The 16,008-nt window shown below is 35.7% G+C and overlaps 1 protein-coding gene across 1 annotated transcript in view; it reads left to right on the top strand.

Moving 5' to 3' along the window:
- The window catches only part of Nup75 (nuclear pore complex protein Nup75), a 125,056-nt gene extending 110,353 nt beyond the window's left edge, over positions 1-14,703 (top strand). The window contains exon 10 of the mRNA XM_089091303.1: positions 14,375-14,703. Coding sequence (XP_088947429.1) covers positions 14,375-14,624 — 250 coding nt within the window. The 3' untranslated portion in view covers positions 14,625-14,703. The remainder of the gene's footprint in view (positions 1-14,374) is intronic.
- The last annotated feature ends 1,305 nt before the right edge of the window (positions 14,704-16,008 follow it).

Raw genomic sequence — 16,008 nt, forward strand, 5'->3', positions numbered from 1 at the left:
ATCGTGAAATTGCGGCGTTTGCTGTTTTTATTAAAGATACCAATAACTTTTCCATATTACTCTCCTCATCCATAGCCAAAAAAAACCTCTTCCAAGTGCATTTTATTGTTGGAATCGTGACGAGTGTGTGCATAGGAACACGCAACTAGTTTGTCTTGTTTGAATATATTTTGCTATGATGGGTCTGATATTTTAACCAGTCTTGTTTTACAATCTAAACGTACTTTATCAGCTTACAGCTAGAAATTTTGGATATTTATAAATTGTAAAGTGTCTTTGCCTTCTGCCGGCATTTTAATTGGTTGATTCCCATGAATTTTGCAATGCCCCATGTGATCCGAGAATCGCTCAGATCTGCTCAGATCTGCTGTGATCGCTCAGATCTAAATTGGGAAAGGCACATGGGGCAATATAGACGTTCCCCTTTCTTTACACCTTGGGATAAGAGTCGACTTATTGCTGTAACGAGGAAAAAATGACCATAGGAATTTACATCTTTGGAAGGCTCGTAAATAACCCAAACCGAATTTTTAACATTATCCACCATCGGTGTCCTAACTGAATACAAAACCCCTTTTTTATTTGGTTTCTTTCTCCCATCTACAAATTCTGTGTCATACTGGAGAACAACCACCCCAAACCCAAGATTTTCATTTGCTTTTTCAAATATGGCTATTTCTTTCAAGGACACCAGATACTTCCCCTCCAAACAGTCAAAATGTACTTTAGGGAAATTTTCTCCCCCTTCACGTGCAAGTCCGTCGAGATTTTTCACTGATGAATCTTTTTTTAATGTTTTATGGGCTGCTGCTAAAAATGCATATTTAAAGCAATGCAGCCCCGTGTCAAAATCGAAACCTTGAACCCCTCCTGTAGCCGACAAATCTGGGTGGCAATTTATTCGTCGACTACTACCCGCCCCTCTTAAAATAAAGTTTTTTTTTAAATCTACTGAATTCGAAATCAATGCGTTTAATGTATAAAATTGTAGAACCGCTTCCACTCTCATTAAACCTGTCCAAAATTAAAATTAGTTTATTAACAGAGTTGAAAAAGTTTCCCTCCAATTCGTTTATACCAGAGTAAAAAGTCTGATTGCCAGTTGAAAAATGAAAATAAAAAAATCCCCAGATGTCCCCTTTTGTAAATAAACTTTTTGATTAACTGATACTTTAACCCCCCCCTTGACCCTCCCATTTCTGAACCTGAATCTCAATTTGTGCTTGAATTCTGTCGATGTAGCGTTGGAGAAAATTCACGGGGTCTGTTAAAATAATGCCCTCGTCAACCGCGTTTTCCTCGGGGGGGGGGGGGGTTAAAATCTACCCTATATGTTTGTAAGTGACCTAGAGCAGACTCTAACAAATAAAATCACATAAAGAAAGAAAAACGAGCAAAAATGGGGTTTTATAGGCCAAATGACGATACTGAAAAAACAAAACGAATATTTCGAGAGGACAAATGCCTCTCATCTTCAGCGCGAAACGAAACGATATATCAATAAAAGCCAAAAATTAAAAGAGTTAAAACCAACTACCCAACAACCATAAAAGCGAGTTATTCGACAATATCCGCGATTTGCACAAAATCCAAAAAAAATATGAACTGCCATCGACGGATGGCAGATGAATCTAACAGATAGATTAACCCAGCATTCTAGTTCAATTAATAATACACTTAAAAAGCGGAAAAAACCAGAAAATTTTGACTCTGCCCTTGCAGAGCACATTTTTGAAAAACCAAACCATACTATTTTGTTTAGTCAAGCTAGTCTTATTTCGCATGATAAAGGTATTGTCCAGCACTACAGAGAAGCTGTTGAAATTTATAAATACCAACATTTAGGTCTAGCTTTAAATAGAGACTCCGGTGATTTAAGAATAAACGAGTCATATTTCGGTTTTCTCAAAAGAGAAGCCGATACGTTAGTAATCCCTGAAATAAAACCTTGAACCACTTTCCCAGTCATCTAATCAAACACGTGAACACCCCCTTAGGTCTCAACGTGTGTCTGCAAGAAATGCCTTAATTAAAATCCGAAATCAAATGACATAGTTTTCCAACTTATTTAATTGCTGGTTCGTTTTGTTTTGTCGAGTGAATGAATTGATTCCTTTCATTTGTCAGTTGCTCGCTAGTATCCGTCGATGGCAGTTCATGTTTTTTTTTGGATTTTGTGCAAATAGCGGATATTGGCAAATAACTCGCTTTTATGGTTGTTAGGTAGTTGGTTTTAATTCTTTTAATTTTTGGCTTTTATTGATACTTCGTTTCGTTTCGCGCTGAAGAAGAGAGGCGTTTGTCCTCTCGAAATATTATCTTTGTATTTTCATTATCTTCATTTTGCCTATAAAAAACCCATTTTTGCTCGTTTTTATTTATTTATTTTATGTAAGGCCAATTTGGTTTAAGAAATTATCAACAAATAAAATTCACGTAATTCCGGGGACGTGACACTATTTTCATGTCCTGCACCTATTTGTACAGGACCCAATTCACTGATTATAAAACTATTGTCAAAAATGTCCCCGGAAAAATTAGGTCCAACAATTTGCATTGTTGTTGTTGCTGTATCATTAAGCGGAATGGCGGGGTGTGACATAGAATTGTCAATAAAACCACTCCTAGTTTGTTGAATTGCATTGGTAGAAGATGGTCTGAGGTCCCATAGGCCTGTTAGTACATATTACAAGGTGTTTGGGGACAAGTGATCGAGCCAGCCTATATTGTCCTATGACGTAATTTCTTCATGAGGACCCGTTTCAGATGCACTAGTAACATCTCCTAATGCTCAAGCATAAATCTATCTAGCCATTCCGGGTCCTCAAACATGTCAATATCACAAGTTAAGTCGTATAGGCTAGCCATTTGCCCAAAAACATCATTAAGGAAACCTCTATGCCATTCCATATTATCCAGAACTAATGTAGGCTCACCACTGAACTCCAATGGTGTTAATAGAACTGGTCCAGTAAATGCTGATGTCTCATCACCCAATGGCACTGCTATTTCATTAATCTGTATAAAAAAGGTTTTATTTTCTATGTGAAATAAGCATTATTTCATGAATTATCGAGTAGACGCGGCGCCTGCACCGCTCACACACACACACTCACACATGCGCACACACTCACACACACACACACATGCGCACACTCTCACACATGCGCACACACTATCACGTAGACACATTTACACTCACACACACACACACACACACACACACACACGCACACACTCACACTTACACACACACACACACGCACACACACTTTTACAGTGTTGAAAAAAAATGGTGAAAAGGATAATTAATTAACGTATAGAAAAAAAGGCTTTATTTTCTATGTGAAATAGCGATTATTTTATAAAGTTAAAAAAAAACATGTTTATTTTTTCCCCCCATCCTCAAAACTTAATTCCTCCTAGAATTATTTAAACTAAATACTTGCCTCCACCCCCTACCACAGAAAGTTCAGAAAGACGCAAAAGAGTGTTTTCTTTGCTAGTAAAAAAAAAATGCATTATATTCAGCTATCTCTGAGGGGAGCAGAGAAATTTAAAACAATGGTCGGGGGGCGGGGGGATTAACATTTTAATATCTCTGATATACACTTTTACGGTGTTGAAAAAAACAGCGAAAAGGTTAATTCATTAACCTATAGAAAAAAAGGTTTTATTTTCTATGTGAAATATCCATTGTTTTATAAAGTTAAATAAAAAACATGTTAATTTTTTCACCTCATCCTCAAAAGTCTAGTCGTTCTAGAAATATTTAAGATAAACACCTTCTTCCGACCCTCTTCCTCAAAAAGTTAACAAAACTGTAAGAGATTGCTTTTTTTGCCAATAAAAAAAATACATTATAGTTAGCTGTATCTAGGGGGGGCAGATGCCTCTAAACAAATGGTTGGGGGCGGGGGGGATTAAAACTTTAATATCTCTGACATACACTTTTACAATGTTCAAAAATGGCGAAAAGGCTAATTCATTAACCGATATAAAAAAGGTTGTATTTTCTATGTGAAATAACCATTATTTTATAAAGTTAAAAAAAACATGTTCATTTTTTCACCCCATCCTCAAAACTCAATTTCTCCTATAATTATTTAAACTAAATACTTGCCTCCATCCCCTCCCACAGAAAGTTCAGAAAGACGCAAAAGAGTGCTTTCTTTGCTAATAAAAAAGAATGCATTATATTCAGCTATCTCTGAGGGTAGCAGAGAAATTTAAAACAATGGGCGGGGGGCGGGGGGATTAACATTTTAATATCTCGGACATACACTTTTACGGTGTTGAAAAATGTCGAAAAGGCTAATTCATTAACCTATAGAAAAAAGGTTTTATTTTCTATTTGAAATAAACATTATTTTATAAAGTTAAAAAAAACATGTTCATTTTTTCATCCCATCCTCAAAACTCAATTCCTCCTAGAATTTTTTAAACTAAATACTTGCCTCCACCCCCCCCCCCTCCCACAGAAAGTTCAGAAAGACGCAAAAGAGTGCTTTCTTTGCTAATAAAAAAATGCATTATATTCAGCTATCTCTGAGGGGAGCAGAGAAATTTAAAACAATGGTCGGGGGGCGGGGAGATATTAACATTTTAATATCTCTGACATACACTTTTACGATGTTGAAAAATGTCGAAAAGGCTAATTCATTAACCTATAGAAAAAAGGTTTTATTTTCTATGTGAAATAACCATTATTTTATAAAGTTAAAAAAAACATGTTCATTTTTTCACCCCATCCTCAAAACTCAATTCCTCCTAGAATTATTTAAACTAAATACTTGCCTCCACCCCCCCCCTCCCACAGAAAGTTCAGAAAGACGCAAAAGAGTGCTTTCTTTGCTAATAAAAAAAAAACATTATATTCAGCTGTCTCTGAGGGGGGAATAGAAATTTAAAACCATGGTCGGGGGTGGGGGAGATTAACATTTTAATATCTCTGACATACACTTTTACGGTTTTTAAAAATGGTGAAAAGAAAATACTTAAAAAAAATAAAAAAAGTTGAATAGAAATAGGTAGAATCTAGAGGTGAAAATACTAACATTACCAAATTCAGACTGCTGTTGATTGCCGTCTGTTGCTTGCATAGATATTGTGGCGATGTCACTGGCTTGTACAGGTGATCCAGTGAGACTCCCCATCATGTGAGCAACTATCCATTCTCTTTTCAGCTTTCTACCTGGCTGCATAGGAGTTGGCACTGGTGAGTTTTGAGCAGGCAGCGTCGGTCTGGAATAGATGTGAGTGGCCCCCGATGGACCGCCTATCTCCACTTGTTTTATTGGAGCGACGCCGTTAGTCTTAGCTCTCTTTTCCGGGGAAGAGTAATTATAGGAATCCTCTTCCTTAAAAAAGAAGGCAAAATTTAGCATGGAAAAAACAATTCCCTTTTTACAGAAAAAAAAATTAGTCTGCACAAAGAATCCCCTCTAACCACACGGAATCAGGGAACAGAGTCTCTCTCAAACCCCGTAAAGCTCTTTTAAAAGATACAAGAATTACTTATTTAACACAAAAATTTCGTTTTTAATGGGTATCAAGTAAAGAAAACCGTGTTAGAATTGATTCATTGCCCTCTTCCCTGTCATATATTTTTATAAAAGCCTCTTAATCATCTGTGAAATCCATTTGCTTTCATCAAATACAATTGAAAAATATCTGTCTAATTTGGTCAAAAAACAAACTCTTTTGTCAATGAGTTGAATCGCACATTTCCATCTTTTTTGTTTTCTTAATCCCCATAAGACGCATGCCAAATCTTGTTTTGAAATCATCCCCTCTTTGGTAACAGGTTAAACACAGATTGTTTTATTTAGAGCGGAAAAAGACAGTACATTTTAAACGCACGATTGGAAAAGGATATTTTTGAACGAAAAAAGAATTGTTTCAAAACAATTAGAACTTGTAAACATAGCTGTGGAGGAGAGATTTTATTTACTTTATGGAAAAATGCATACTTAGCGTTTTCTATCGAATATACTCCTCATATTTTAAAGGTTTGTATTGTTGGAGGGGAGGGGGGCTAAGTCCCCCTGAAATTTGAACGTACTAGTAAAACGATTTTTTTTGTGAAAAAAAGAATGAAAATGTACTCACATTGAAAATAGAAATATCCATTGTTTCAGAGTTAATAAAGTCCAGTGTACTATGCTCAATATGCTAATACATAATGAAAATTAAATTCCAAAGCATGAACATTTTATACGGGGTTTCTTATTTACTTATTTAACAATTTAAGAATTACTTATTTAACACAAAAATTTCGTTTTTAATGGGTACAAAGTAAAAAAAAACGTGTTAGAATTGATTCATTGCCCTCTTCCCTGTCATATATTTTTATATAAGCCTCTTAATCGTCGGTGAAATCCATTTGCTTTCATCAAATACAATTAAAAAATATCTGTCTAATTTGATCAAAAAACAAACTCTTTTGTCAATGAGTTGAATCGCACATTTCCATCTTTTTTGTTTTTTTAATCCCGATAAGACGCATGCCAAATGTTGTTTTGAAATCATCTCCTCTTTGGTAACAGGTTAAACACAGATGGTTTTATTTAGAGCGGAAAAAGACAGTACATTTTAAACGCACGATTGGAAAAGGACATTTTTGAACGAAAAAAGAATTGTTTCAAAACAATTAAAACTTGTAAACATAGCTGTGGAGGAGAGATTTTATTTACATAATAGAAAAAAATATAATTAGCGATTTCTATCGAATATACTCATTATATTTTAAAGTTTTGTAGTGTTGGAGGGGAGGGGGGCTAAGTCCCCATGAAATTTTAACTTACTAGTAAAACGATTTTCTTTTTTAAATAAAGAATGAAAATGTACTCACATTGAAAATAGAAATATCCATTGTTTCAGAGTTAATAAAATCCAGTGTACTATGCTCAATATGCTAATACATAATGAAAATTAAATTCCAAAGCATGAACATTTTATACGGGGTTTCAATGACGAATTGTTAAGCAGTTCTCTGATTGGCTGCCTAAAAAACAGGTGTCAGCTTGAAAAAAAAACACTGGTTGAAAAACTTGGAGTTGAAACAAATTTGTGCGGGGAATCCCCTGTTCATACTGTTATCTTTTTTTGCAATGTTTAGGAATGTGAGGGGAATCCCCGCTCGCTTAGAAAGGTACCAACGGGGACATAAGCAAATAGCACATAGTTTCATGACGTGTTTAATCACGTGTAGAGGTCCCATAGAATAACAATGGAAGGAACATAGCGCTTAAAATAGCATTGGGAGGGAATTCCTATAGGGGCATGCAAATAACATGGAGATTCCTATATGTGTACGCAAAGTATAAGTTAGATTACTACTGATAATTAGCACATTCTAGCAGAGGGAAAGGATGAGGATTTACGGCTAGCCAGTATAATTCGATTTATAATAGAACCCAACTTGTTTTAGACCGGTCTATTGAAAGTCCGAGAGGGGTCTAGAAGGCCAACGTGGTATAAATTGCTGGACGGCCGCCAATCCTGTGCCACAGCTTGTGCGAGAGCCATAATCGCCATCCAGTCTCTTTCTTCGCCCTTGCTTTTGTTTTCTGCCATCGTGGAAAGAGGAACAATATGGAAGGAGGATTTTTCCTGATAGGCTACGTTAGACTCCCAGCCATTTTTATAAAATGGCTGAAACAAGTCAGTGGTAGCCGGACGGGCTTATTTTTCTTGGGTTTTCAAACACCTTGTGAGTTCAGGTAAGTAAATTACTGGTGTTAATTACCAACAGTTTGGTAAGTTATCTTTTGTATCGGTCGCGCAATAAGCCATCATGTATACAGAAAGTTAACGGAGGGGTAGAGTATTCTTCCTAAGGCTAATAATAAAAATAATTAGATGATGATTTTAGGACGGAGGAAAGAATGATGGGTTAAAGATTCCCGGTTATCTGGGTTTGTAAGATATTTTAAAAGTTCGCTCAATGAACTTATTCTGGTAGAGAAAGAGGGGGAATTTTGTTATATTTCCAAAAATAGAAATAAAAAAATCATTATTTTGCTAGTATATATATATATATATATCCGGCCGGCGGCAGGCTTCTATATGGATTCTCACTGTCGTTTGTCTTACAAATGCAGACAATTTGAAAGACATATCGCCGAACCTTTGTATCATATAATTGTTCAGGTGGTAGGGCAAAAACTTCTTTTTCTTCCAACGATTTATCTAGTCTAGGGTTTTATTTTCAAAGGTATGGTAGACATTGATGACCACCTTTGTTTCTTTTAATTGTTCAGGTTGTGGGACCAAAACTTCTTATTTTGCCTCGTCTTGTCTTTTGCAATTAGGAAAGACATATTGCTGAACCCCTGTTTTTTTTAATTGTCCGGGTGGTGGGACAAAAACTTCTTTTTCTTCCAACGATTTATCTAGTCCAGGTTTTTGATTTTCAAAGGTATGGTAGGCATTGAAAACCTTATCCATGTCAAAATCCAAAACCCAATCATCATCGCTATCATTTTCAATTTGTTTGGTTCGTTTTACCTCGGCTTGTCTGTCGTTATTATGAGATACATATTGCAGAACCTTTTTTTTTTAAAGAAAGGTATGGTAGGCATTGATGACCTTACCATGTCAAAATCCTAAACCCCATCATCATCGCTATTCTTTTCAATTTTGACACGTTTTGATTTTCGCTGTCCAGGTTGATTTTCATGGACTCGCTCACTTGTTCGGTGTCGTATGTCTTCTAACCTTGTGTGTCTTTGCTCTTCATTTTAATTTTTGACTTGCTCACACGTTCGGTGTCGCATTTCTTCTTGCCGTGTATGTCTTTGCTCTTCATTTTCATTTTTGACACGCCGACGCTGTTCTTCTAACCGCGTGTGTATTTGCTCTTGATTCTCATTTTTGACTCACTGACATGCTGGTGTCGCACAGCTTCTAACCGCGTGTATCTTTGCTCTTCATTTCCATTTTGACCCCCCGCCGCTTTTCTTCCAACCGCGTGTGTCTTTCCTCTTCATTTCCATTTTTGACTTGCTCGGTGTTGCATGTCTTCTAACCACGTGTGTTTTTGCTCTTTGTTTTCATTTTGGACACCCTCTAATTGTCATTTTGCAGATCTTATAACCGCCCGTGTCTTGGCTCTTCATTTTCATGTTTGACACGTTTTTTTATTTCAATTACTTCAGACAATTTAGCAATGGCCTTTGCTTTAGCTGCCCGTATTGGTATTGTCGTAATTGATGGTCCACGTTGTCTATTTTCACATCTTATCACGTTTTATAGTTCAGGCGTTGGTTCCAAAGAATCATCATTCATAGTAACTGCAACTGCAAATTTTCGTTTTTTTTGGGCCTTCCAAAAGACATTATATTATATAATTTACTTTTGTGTCGGAAACTCAACAATATTATTTGTGCTATTCATTATATTACATTAGAAAATGCTTATATGATTTCTTTGTAAAATTGTCTTTTGTCATTATGAAAGACATTTCACCGAACCTTTGTTTCTTTTAATTATTCAGGTGGGGGGACATGAACTTCTTCTTTTGACTCAGCATTGTCGTTTGTAATACTGACAAATAAATCCTTAGACTTTTGTTTCTTTTAATTGCTTGAGTGTAAGAACACAAACTTCTTCTTTTGCCTTGGCTTGTCTTTTTTGTTATTATGAATAAACTATTGATAAAGCTTTGTTTATTTTAATTTTTGAGATTACGGGAAAAACACTTATTCTTTTGCCTCGGCTTATCTTTTGTCATTATGCAAGACATATCGCCGAACCTTTATTTTTTTTGATTGTTCAGGTGGTTGGACAAAAACTCCTTTTGCCTCGGCTTGTCTTTTATCATTATGAAAGACATATCGCCGAACCTTTGTTTTTTTTAATTGTCCAGGTGGTGGGAAAAAAACTTCTTTTTCTTCCAACGATTTATCTAGTCTAGATTTTCGATTTTTAAAGGTATGGTTGGCATTGATGACCTTATCCATGTCAAAGTCCAAAACCTTATAATCATCGCTATCATTTAAAAAAAAAACGAAAATTTACAAGTGTTATAAATGATAATTCGTTGGAAGAAAAAGAAGTTTTTGTCCCACCACCTAACAATTTACAAAACTACAACCTGGACTGTCATATCCAGATAAAGTAAAGGGCACTGGTAAATTGTCTGAACCAATGAAAATCCAAAATAAAGAAAAAAGAATAATAGGGTTAAAAGATAAGCGACAGCGAAGTTAAAACGTGCCAAAATTGATAATGATAGTTATGATAATTGGTTTTAGAATTTTGACATGGATTAGGCCATCAATACTTACTAATGCCTTTGTTAAACCAAGTTACCATGCCTTTGTTAAAAAAAAATAAGTTTCTGCAATATGTATTTCATAATGACGAACGACAAACTGGGGCAAAAATTGACGTTCAACACTGTATAAAAACTCCATGAAATGAAATAGCTATAAATAACGGCATTAGAGTGTATAAGGACGTTAGCCAAGAACCTGATACTGCAACCTGATACTTCATAAAAATGTTTCTTCCCCCATGAAAACATCCTCCTTTGAAATATCCTCCCACGTAACCCCCTCCTCCGACCCCCCACCAGAAAAAATCCCTCCTGAAAACGTCTGTATACTTCCCAATAACCAATACTATATGCAAACATTGGTCAAAGTTCATAACTTCCATCTCTTCTCCCGGGGACTTCGGGGGATTAAGTCCTCCTCAAAGATATAGATATATATCTATATCCTCCAAGGTATATATATTTCGACTATGCTGAACAAAATGGCTATCTCAAAAATTTGGTCGGGTGATTTTGGAAAAAAATGAGCCTGGGAGGTGGCCTAGTTGCCCTCCAATTTTTTTGGTCACTTAAAAAGGGCACTAGAACTTTTAATTTCCGATCGATGCGGAATAATTTCTTTTCGTTTTAAGTTTTAATGTTGTTCTTTACTTTCAGTTGAAAAAACTTTTTTTTTAATTTAATTTCTGATCGTTTTTTTAAATAATGCTGGGAAATGAGGCGCCCCCTTCATAGAAATGTTCCTTGCCCCGTGAAAACATCCTCCATTGAAAGATCCTCCCACGTGCCCCCCTCCTCCGACCCCCCACCAGAAAAAATCCCTCCTGAAAACGTTTGTATACTTCCCATTAACCAATACTTGGCTATATGTAAACAATGAGCAAAGTTAATAACGTACATCCCTTCCCCCGAGGACTGTGGGGGATTACGTCATCCTCAAGGATATAGTTATTAGATTTTCGACTATGCTGAACAAAATGGCTATCTCAAAATTTTGATCGGTTGACTTTGGAAAAAATGAGCGTGGGAGTGGGCCTAGTTGCCCTCCAATTTTTTTTTGGTCATTTAAAAAGGGCACTAGAACTTTTAATTTCCGTTCAAATGAGCCCTCTCGCGATATTCTAGGACCACTGGATCGATACGATCACCTCTGGGAAAAATCAAAAGAAGAAAACAAACAAATAAACACGCACGCGTGATGTTTCTTCTGGCAAAAAAAAAAATACAAAATTCCACGATTTTGCAGATAGGAGTTTGAAACTTTTATAGTAGGGTTCTCTGATACACTGAATCTGATGGTGGGATTCATTGAAGTTCTATGATGTTTAGGGTGTGTTACCCCTTTTTTTCGAAAATAAGGCAAATTTTCTCAGCCTCGTAACTTTTGATGGGTAAGACTAAACTTGATGAAACTTGTATATTTGAAATCACCATAAAAATTCGATTCTTTTGATATATCTATTTGTATCAGAATCTGTTTTTTAGAGTGTCGGTCACTATTAAGCCGGGTCGCTCCTTACTTACAGTTCGTTCCCACGAACTGTTTGAAAAAAGGAGAAACTCACTTTTAAAACACTCAGGGAAAATTAGGAAGTGGAAAGAGAAGAGACAACATAATTAACAGAATCAGAAAACCAGTTGTTAGAATTTTGAAAAATGCCAGTAGTTGGAAGACTACTCAATACGTTAGACACACACAATTTGAAAATAGAAAAAGGTAAACCCCCTTGTCTCACGCCTTGCCTTAAGTCAATTAGATAATTTAAATAAAGACCATCGTTTGTTTCAAGACAGAAAAGAATTCCGACGCAAAATTTTTAAGAGATAACACTTGTCTTCTAACTCCAGACAATTTGAGTCTTTTCTTGATGTCATGACGTCACCACAGGTTCGATACAGCCACTCTTTGAAAAATACGAATTCTTTTTTAAAGAAGGCGGCTTCGCGTCGAACCCCGGCACAGTTTTTAACCACCGATCACTGTTCAAATTTCGTTTACATTTCAATGTGATTCTCATTATTGTTTGTTCCATGCCATTTTCTTTAGCTGTTGCGGTTCTTACTTTCGCCAGTTTTTTAATCACATTTATCCGTGCTTCATTTTCATCAATCAACCTTAAATTAGAATTAGCGCCTTTGCAAAATTACAATTTTTTTTTATTGGACCTTTAACTTTTGCCTTGGCTTGTATATATATATATATATATATATATATATATATATATATATATATATATATATATATATATATATATATATATATATATATATATATATATATATATATATATATATATATATATATATATATATATATATATATATATATATATATATATATATATACTAAGTACCAGAATATATATATATATATATATATATATATATATATATATATATATATATATATATATATATATATATATATATATATATATATATATATATATATATATATATATATATATATTGCCCTGTGTGCTTCATTAATTACCAATAAAATCATGAATGTTGTACTTACATCTTAGGAGGACCGCCCTAACCCCGACATCTCTGTTTTTCTGTTACATATTAATTTACTTGTTGATTTCCGTTTCTACTTAGTTTTAGTTTCTGGTACTTTTAGAAATATTTTTTTTTTTTATGTTAAATTCAAATTTAATGGCTTAGTTTTTTCACCTGCTGTTTCCTAAGATTGCTAATACTTAATTTTTGTCTTGAAAGTTTTAAACTGATCAATATAAAATGTCTGCGGTTTTGATTGGAATTGAAAGAAGCCAGATGACCCCCTATACTTTTTGTTAGATGCTCCTATTTATAACGCCTACGTATATTTCATAAAGCGGCGTTCACTTGCGTGTCTATCTAGAATCCCATATCTAGACACGTGTCTAGCCAGATTTCAATGTCTAGGCGACGACCGTTCACAAGTAAAGTTCGTTGCTTAGCTAGACACACTAGACAAGGTGCTTAGCTAGACTTTGAGTTCTAGACTCTAGAACTCAATGTCTGGTATTTTCGATTACAGCCAATCAGAATGTGTCAAGTTCCACTGTTTTCATCGTCTATGTTTACATTTTTAAACTGAAATTAAATTTTTGTTTTCTCTTAATTGTTTTTAGGCAATATAATTTTTTTTTTCATTTTAGGCAAATATGCAACACCAGACATAATAGTGAAGCACACTAAGGCAATTGTTTGGATTATCTCATCCATTATCTTGTGACAGTAAAAATAGGGATTACAAGTTTGAAAGTTTTGCTCGCATAAGCTCTCTTGATTGGCTAGAAATGACAACTGTAATCTATTTGAAACTAAATTTGTAGTTTTAGCTAAGCACCGAATTTTACTTGTGGCCTATTTTGAACGGTTGTTGCCTAGACATTGAGGTCTGGCTAGACACGTGTCTAGACATGGGATTCTAGCTAGACACGCATGTGAACACCGATTAATTTATTTAGTTTTTTGGGGAAAGCCTTTTCCTTCGTGCCGTTTGGTTACACCCCCGAAAATAAACGGTAGCGGTTTTTATTTTGTTCAGTTGCTTTGGTGTTCTCATCGAAGTAACTCTAATAGCTTCTTTTCCTTACGTGGATCAGCCGCGACAATTGTATTTTTATTGGTGGTGGTTTTATTCGTTTTTAGTTTTTTTTTTCTTATGCTGATCACGCCTAGTTTGCATACAGGCGAAATATCCGAGTTGTTTTAGTTTTTCATCTTTTCTCTCTACTGGCCGCAGTCTCGTTTGTCGTTTTTTCTCTCTTTGTTTAGTTTTTTGTGAAAAATACGCCCTTGAAAATTACCCCCCCCCCCGCGGAAAATACCCCCCCCCCCCGTGGAAAATGAGACTTTCCAAATTTGAGACCGGAAACCAGCTGACTTCGGTTGTAAGAGGACTCAGGGGAAATACACCTTTCAGGTAGTAATATCACGTGTTTCAATTCAGATTAATGAATTACCGGGAGCTACACACACCTACCAATTATATTAAGTAAGATTTTTTAGAACACAGTTGTTCGGGGAACACAGTTGAACACAGTTGTTTGAGAGTGTTAAGTCGATTGTAAATTAAAAGATGCTCTCTTATTTTAGGATGTTGTCTTCAGAGCTTGCTCCGAGATATTTTTGGCCTGTATTAATTACTGATTCGCTACCACTCCTAGAATCTGATGAAGTTATTATTGATACAAATGGTACTTATGTCCTTATGAAGTCTTTACAAGAGTTAGAAAGTCATGATCTGGTGCCAAAAGAGAGAAAGATTCTTTTTCATACCGCCATGAGTAGGAACCTGGCCAAGTCGCTTATTTTGGATATTGATTCAAACAAAAGAACTATATAACTGAATTGGTTCAGTCGGTATATTTAATGTGTTTGTTCAGTTTTTATTAAAAGCATAATTGGCACAAATGATTTTCTTTGAGTCTTTTTTGTTTCAATTAAAACAATTTTAGTATTTTTCTTTTTGGGTGATGAAATTCATGATTTGGTGCCAAAAGAGAAGAAGATTCTTTTTCATACCGCCATGAGTAGTCATGGTAGTCATTTGAAAGTCATGATCGGGTGCCAAAAGAGAGGAAGATTCTTTTTCATACCGCCATGAGTAGTCATGGTAGTCATTAGAAAGTCATGATCGGGTGCCAAAAGAGAGGAAGATTCTTTTTAATACCGCCATGAGTAGTCATGGTAGTCATTAGAAAGTCATGGTCTGGTGCCAAAAGAGAGGAAGATTGTTTTTCATACCGCCATGAGTAGTCATGGTAATCATTAAAAGTCAGGATCGGGTGTCAAAAGAGAGGAAGATTCTTTTTCATACCGCCATGAGTAGTCATGGTAGTCATTAGAAAGTCATGGTCGGGTGCCAAAAGAGAGGAAGATTCTTGTTCATACCGCCATGAGTAGTCATGGTAATCATTAGACAGTCATGGTCTGGTGCCAAAAGAGAGGAAGATTCTTTTTCATACCACCTTGAGTAGTCATGGTAGTCATTAGAAAGTCAGGATCGGGTGTCAAAAGAGAGGAAGATTCTTTTTCATACCGCCATGAGTAGTCATGATAGTCATTAGAAAGTCATGATAGGGTGACAAAAGAGAGGAAGATTCTTTTTCATACCGCCATGAGTAGTCATGCTAGTCATTAGAAAGTTATGATCGGGTGCCGAAAGAGAGGAAGATTCTATTTCATACCGCCATGAGTTGTCATGGTAGTCATTAGAAAGTCATGATAGGGTGTCAAAAGAGAGGAAGATTCTTTTTCATACCGCCATGAGTAGTCATGATAGTCATTAGAAAGTTATGATCGGGTACCGAAAGAGAGGAAGATTCTATTTCATACCGCCATGAGTAGTCATGTTAGTCATTAGAAAGTCATGATCGGGTGACAAAAGAGAGGAAGATTCTTTTTCATACCGCCATGAGTAGTCATGGTAGTCATTAGAAAGTCATGATTGGGTGCCAAAAGAGAGGAAGATTCTTTTTCATACCGCCAGGAACAGTCATGGTAATCATTAGAAAGTCATGGTCTGGTGCCAAAAGAGAGGAAGATTCTTTTTCATACCACCTTGAGTAGTCATGGTAGTCATTAGAAAGTCAGGATCGGGTGTCAAAAGAGAGGAAGATTCTTTTTCATACCGCCATGAGTAGTCATGCTAGTCATTAGAAAGTTATGATCGGGTGCCGAAAGAGAGGAAGATTCTATTTCATACCGCCATGAGTAGTCATGGTAGT

This window comes from Artemia sp. Qi Xiang Cuo, chromosome 6, assembly GCF_049724085.1.
Source record: "Artemia sp. Qi Xiang Cuo chromosome 6, ASM4972408v1, whole genome shotgun sequence".
Taxonomy (NCBI): Eukaryota; Metazoa; Arthropoda; class Branchiopoda; order Anostraca; family Artemiidae; genus Artemia; species Artemia sp. Qi Xiang Cuo.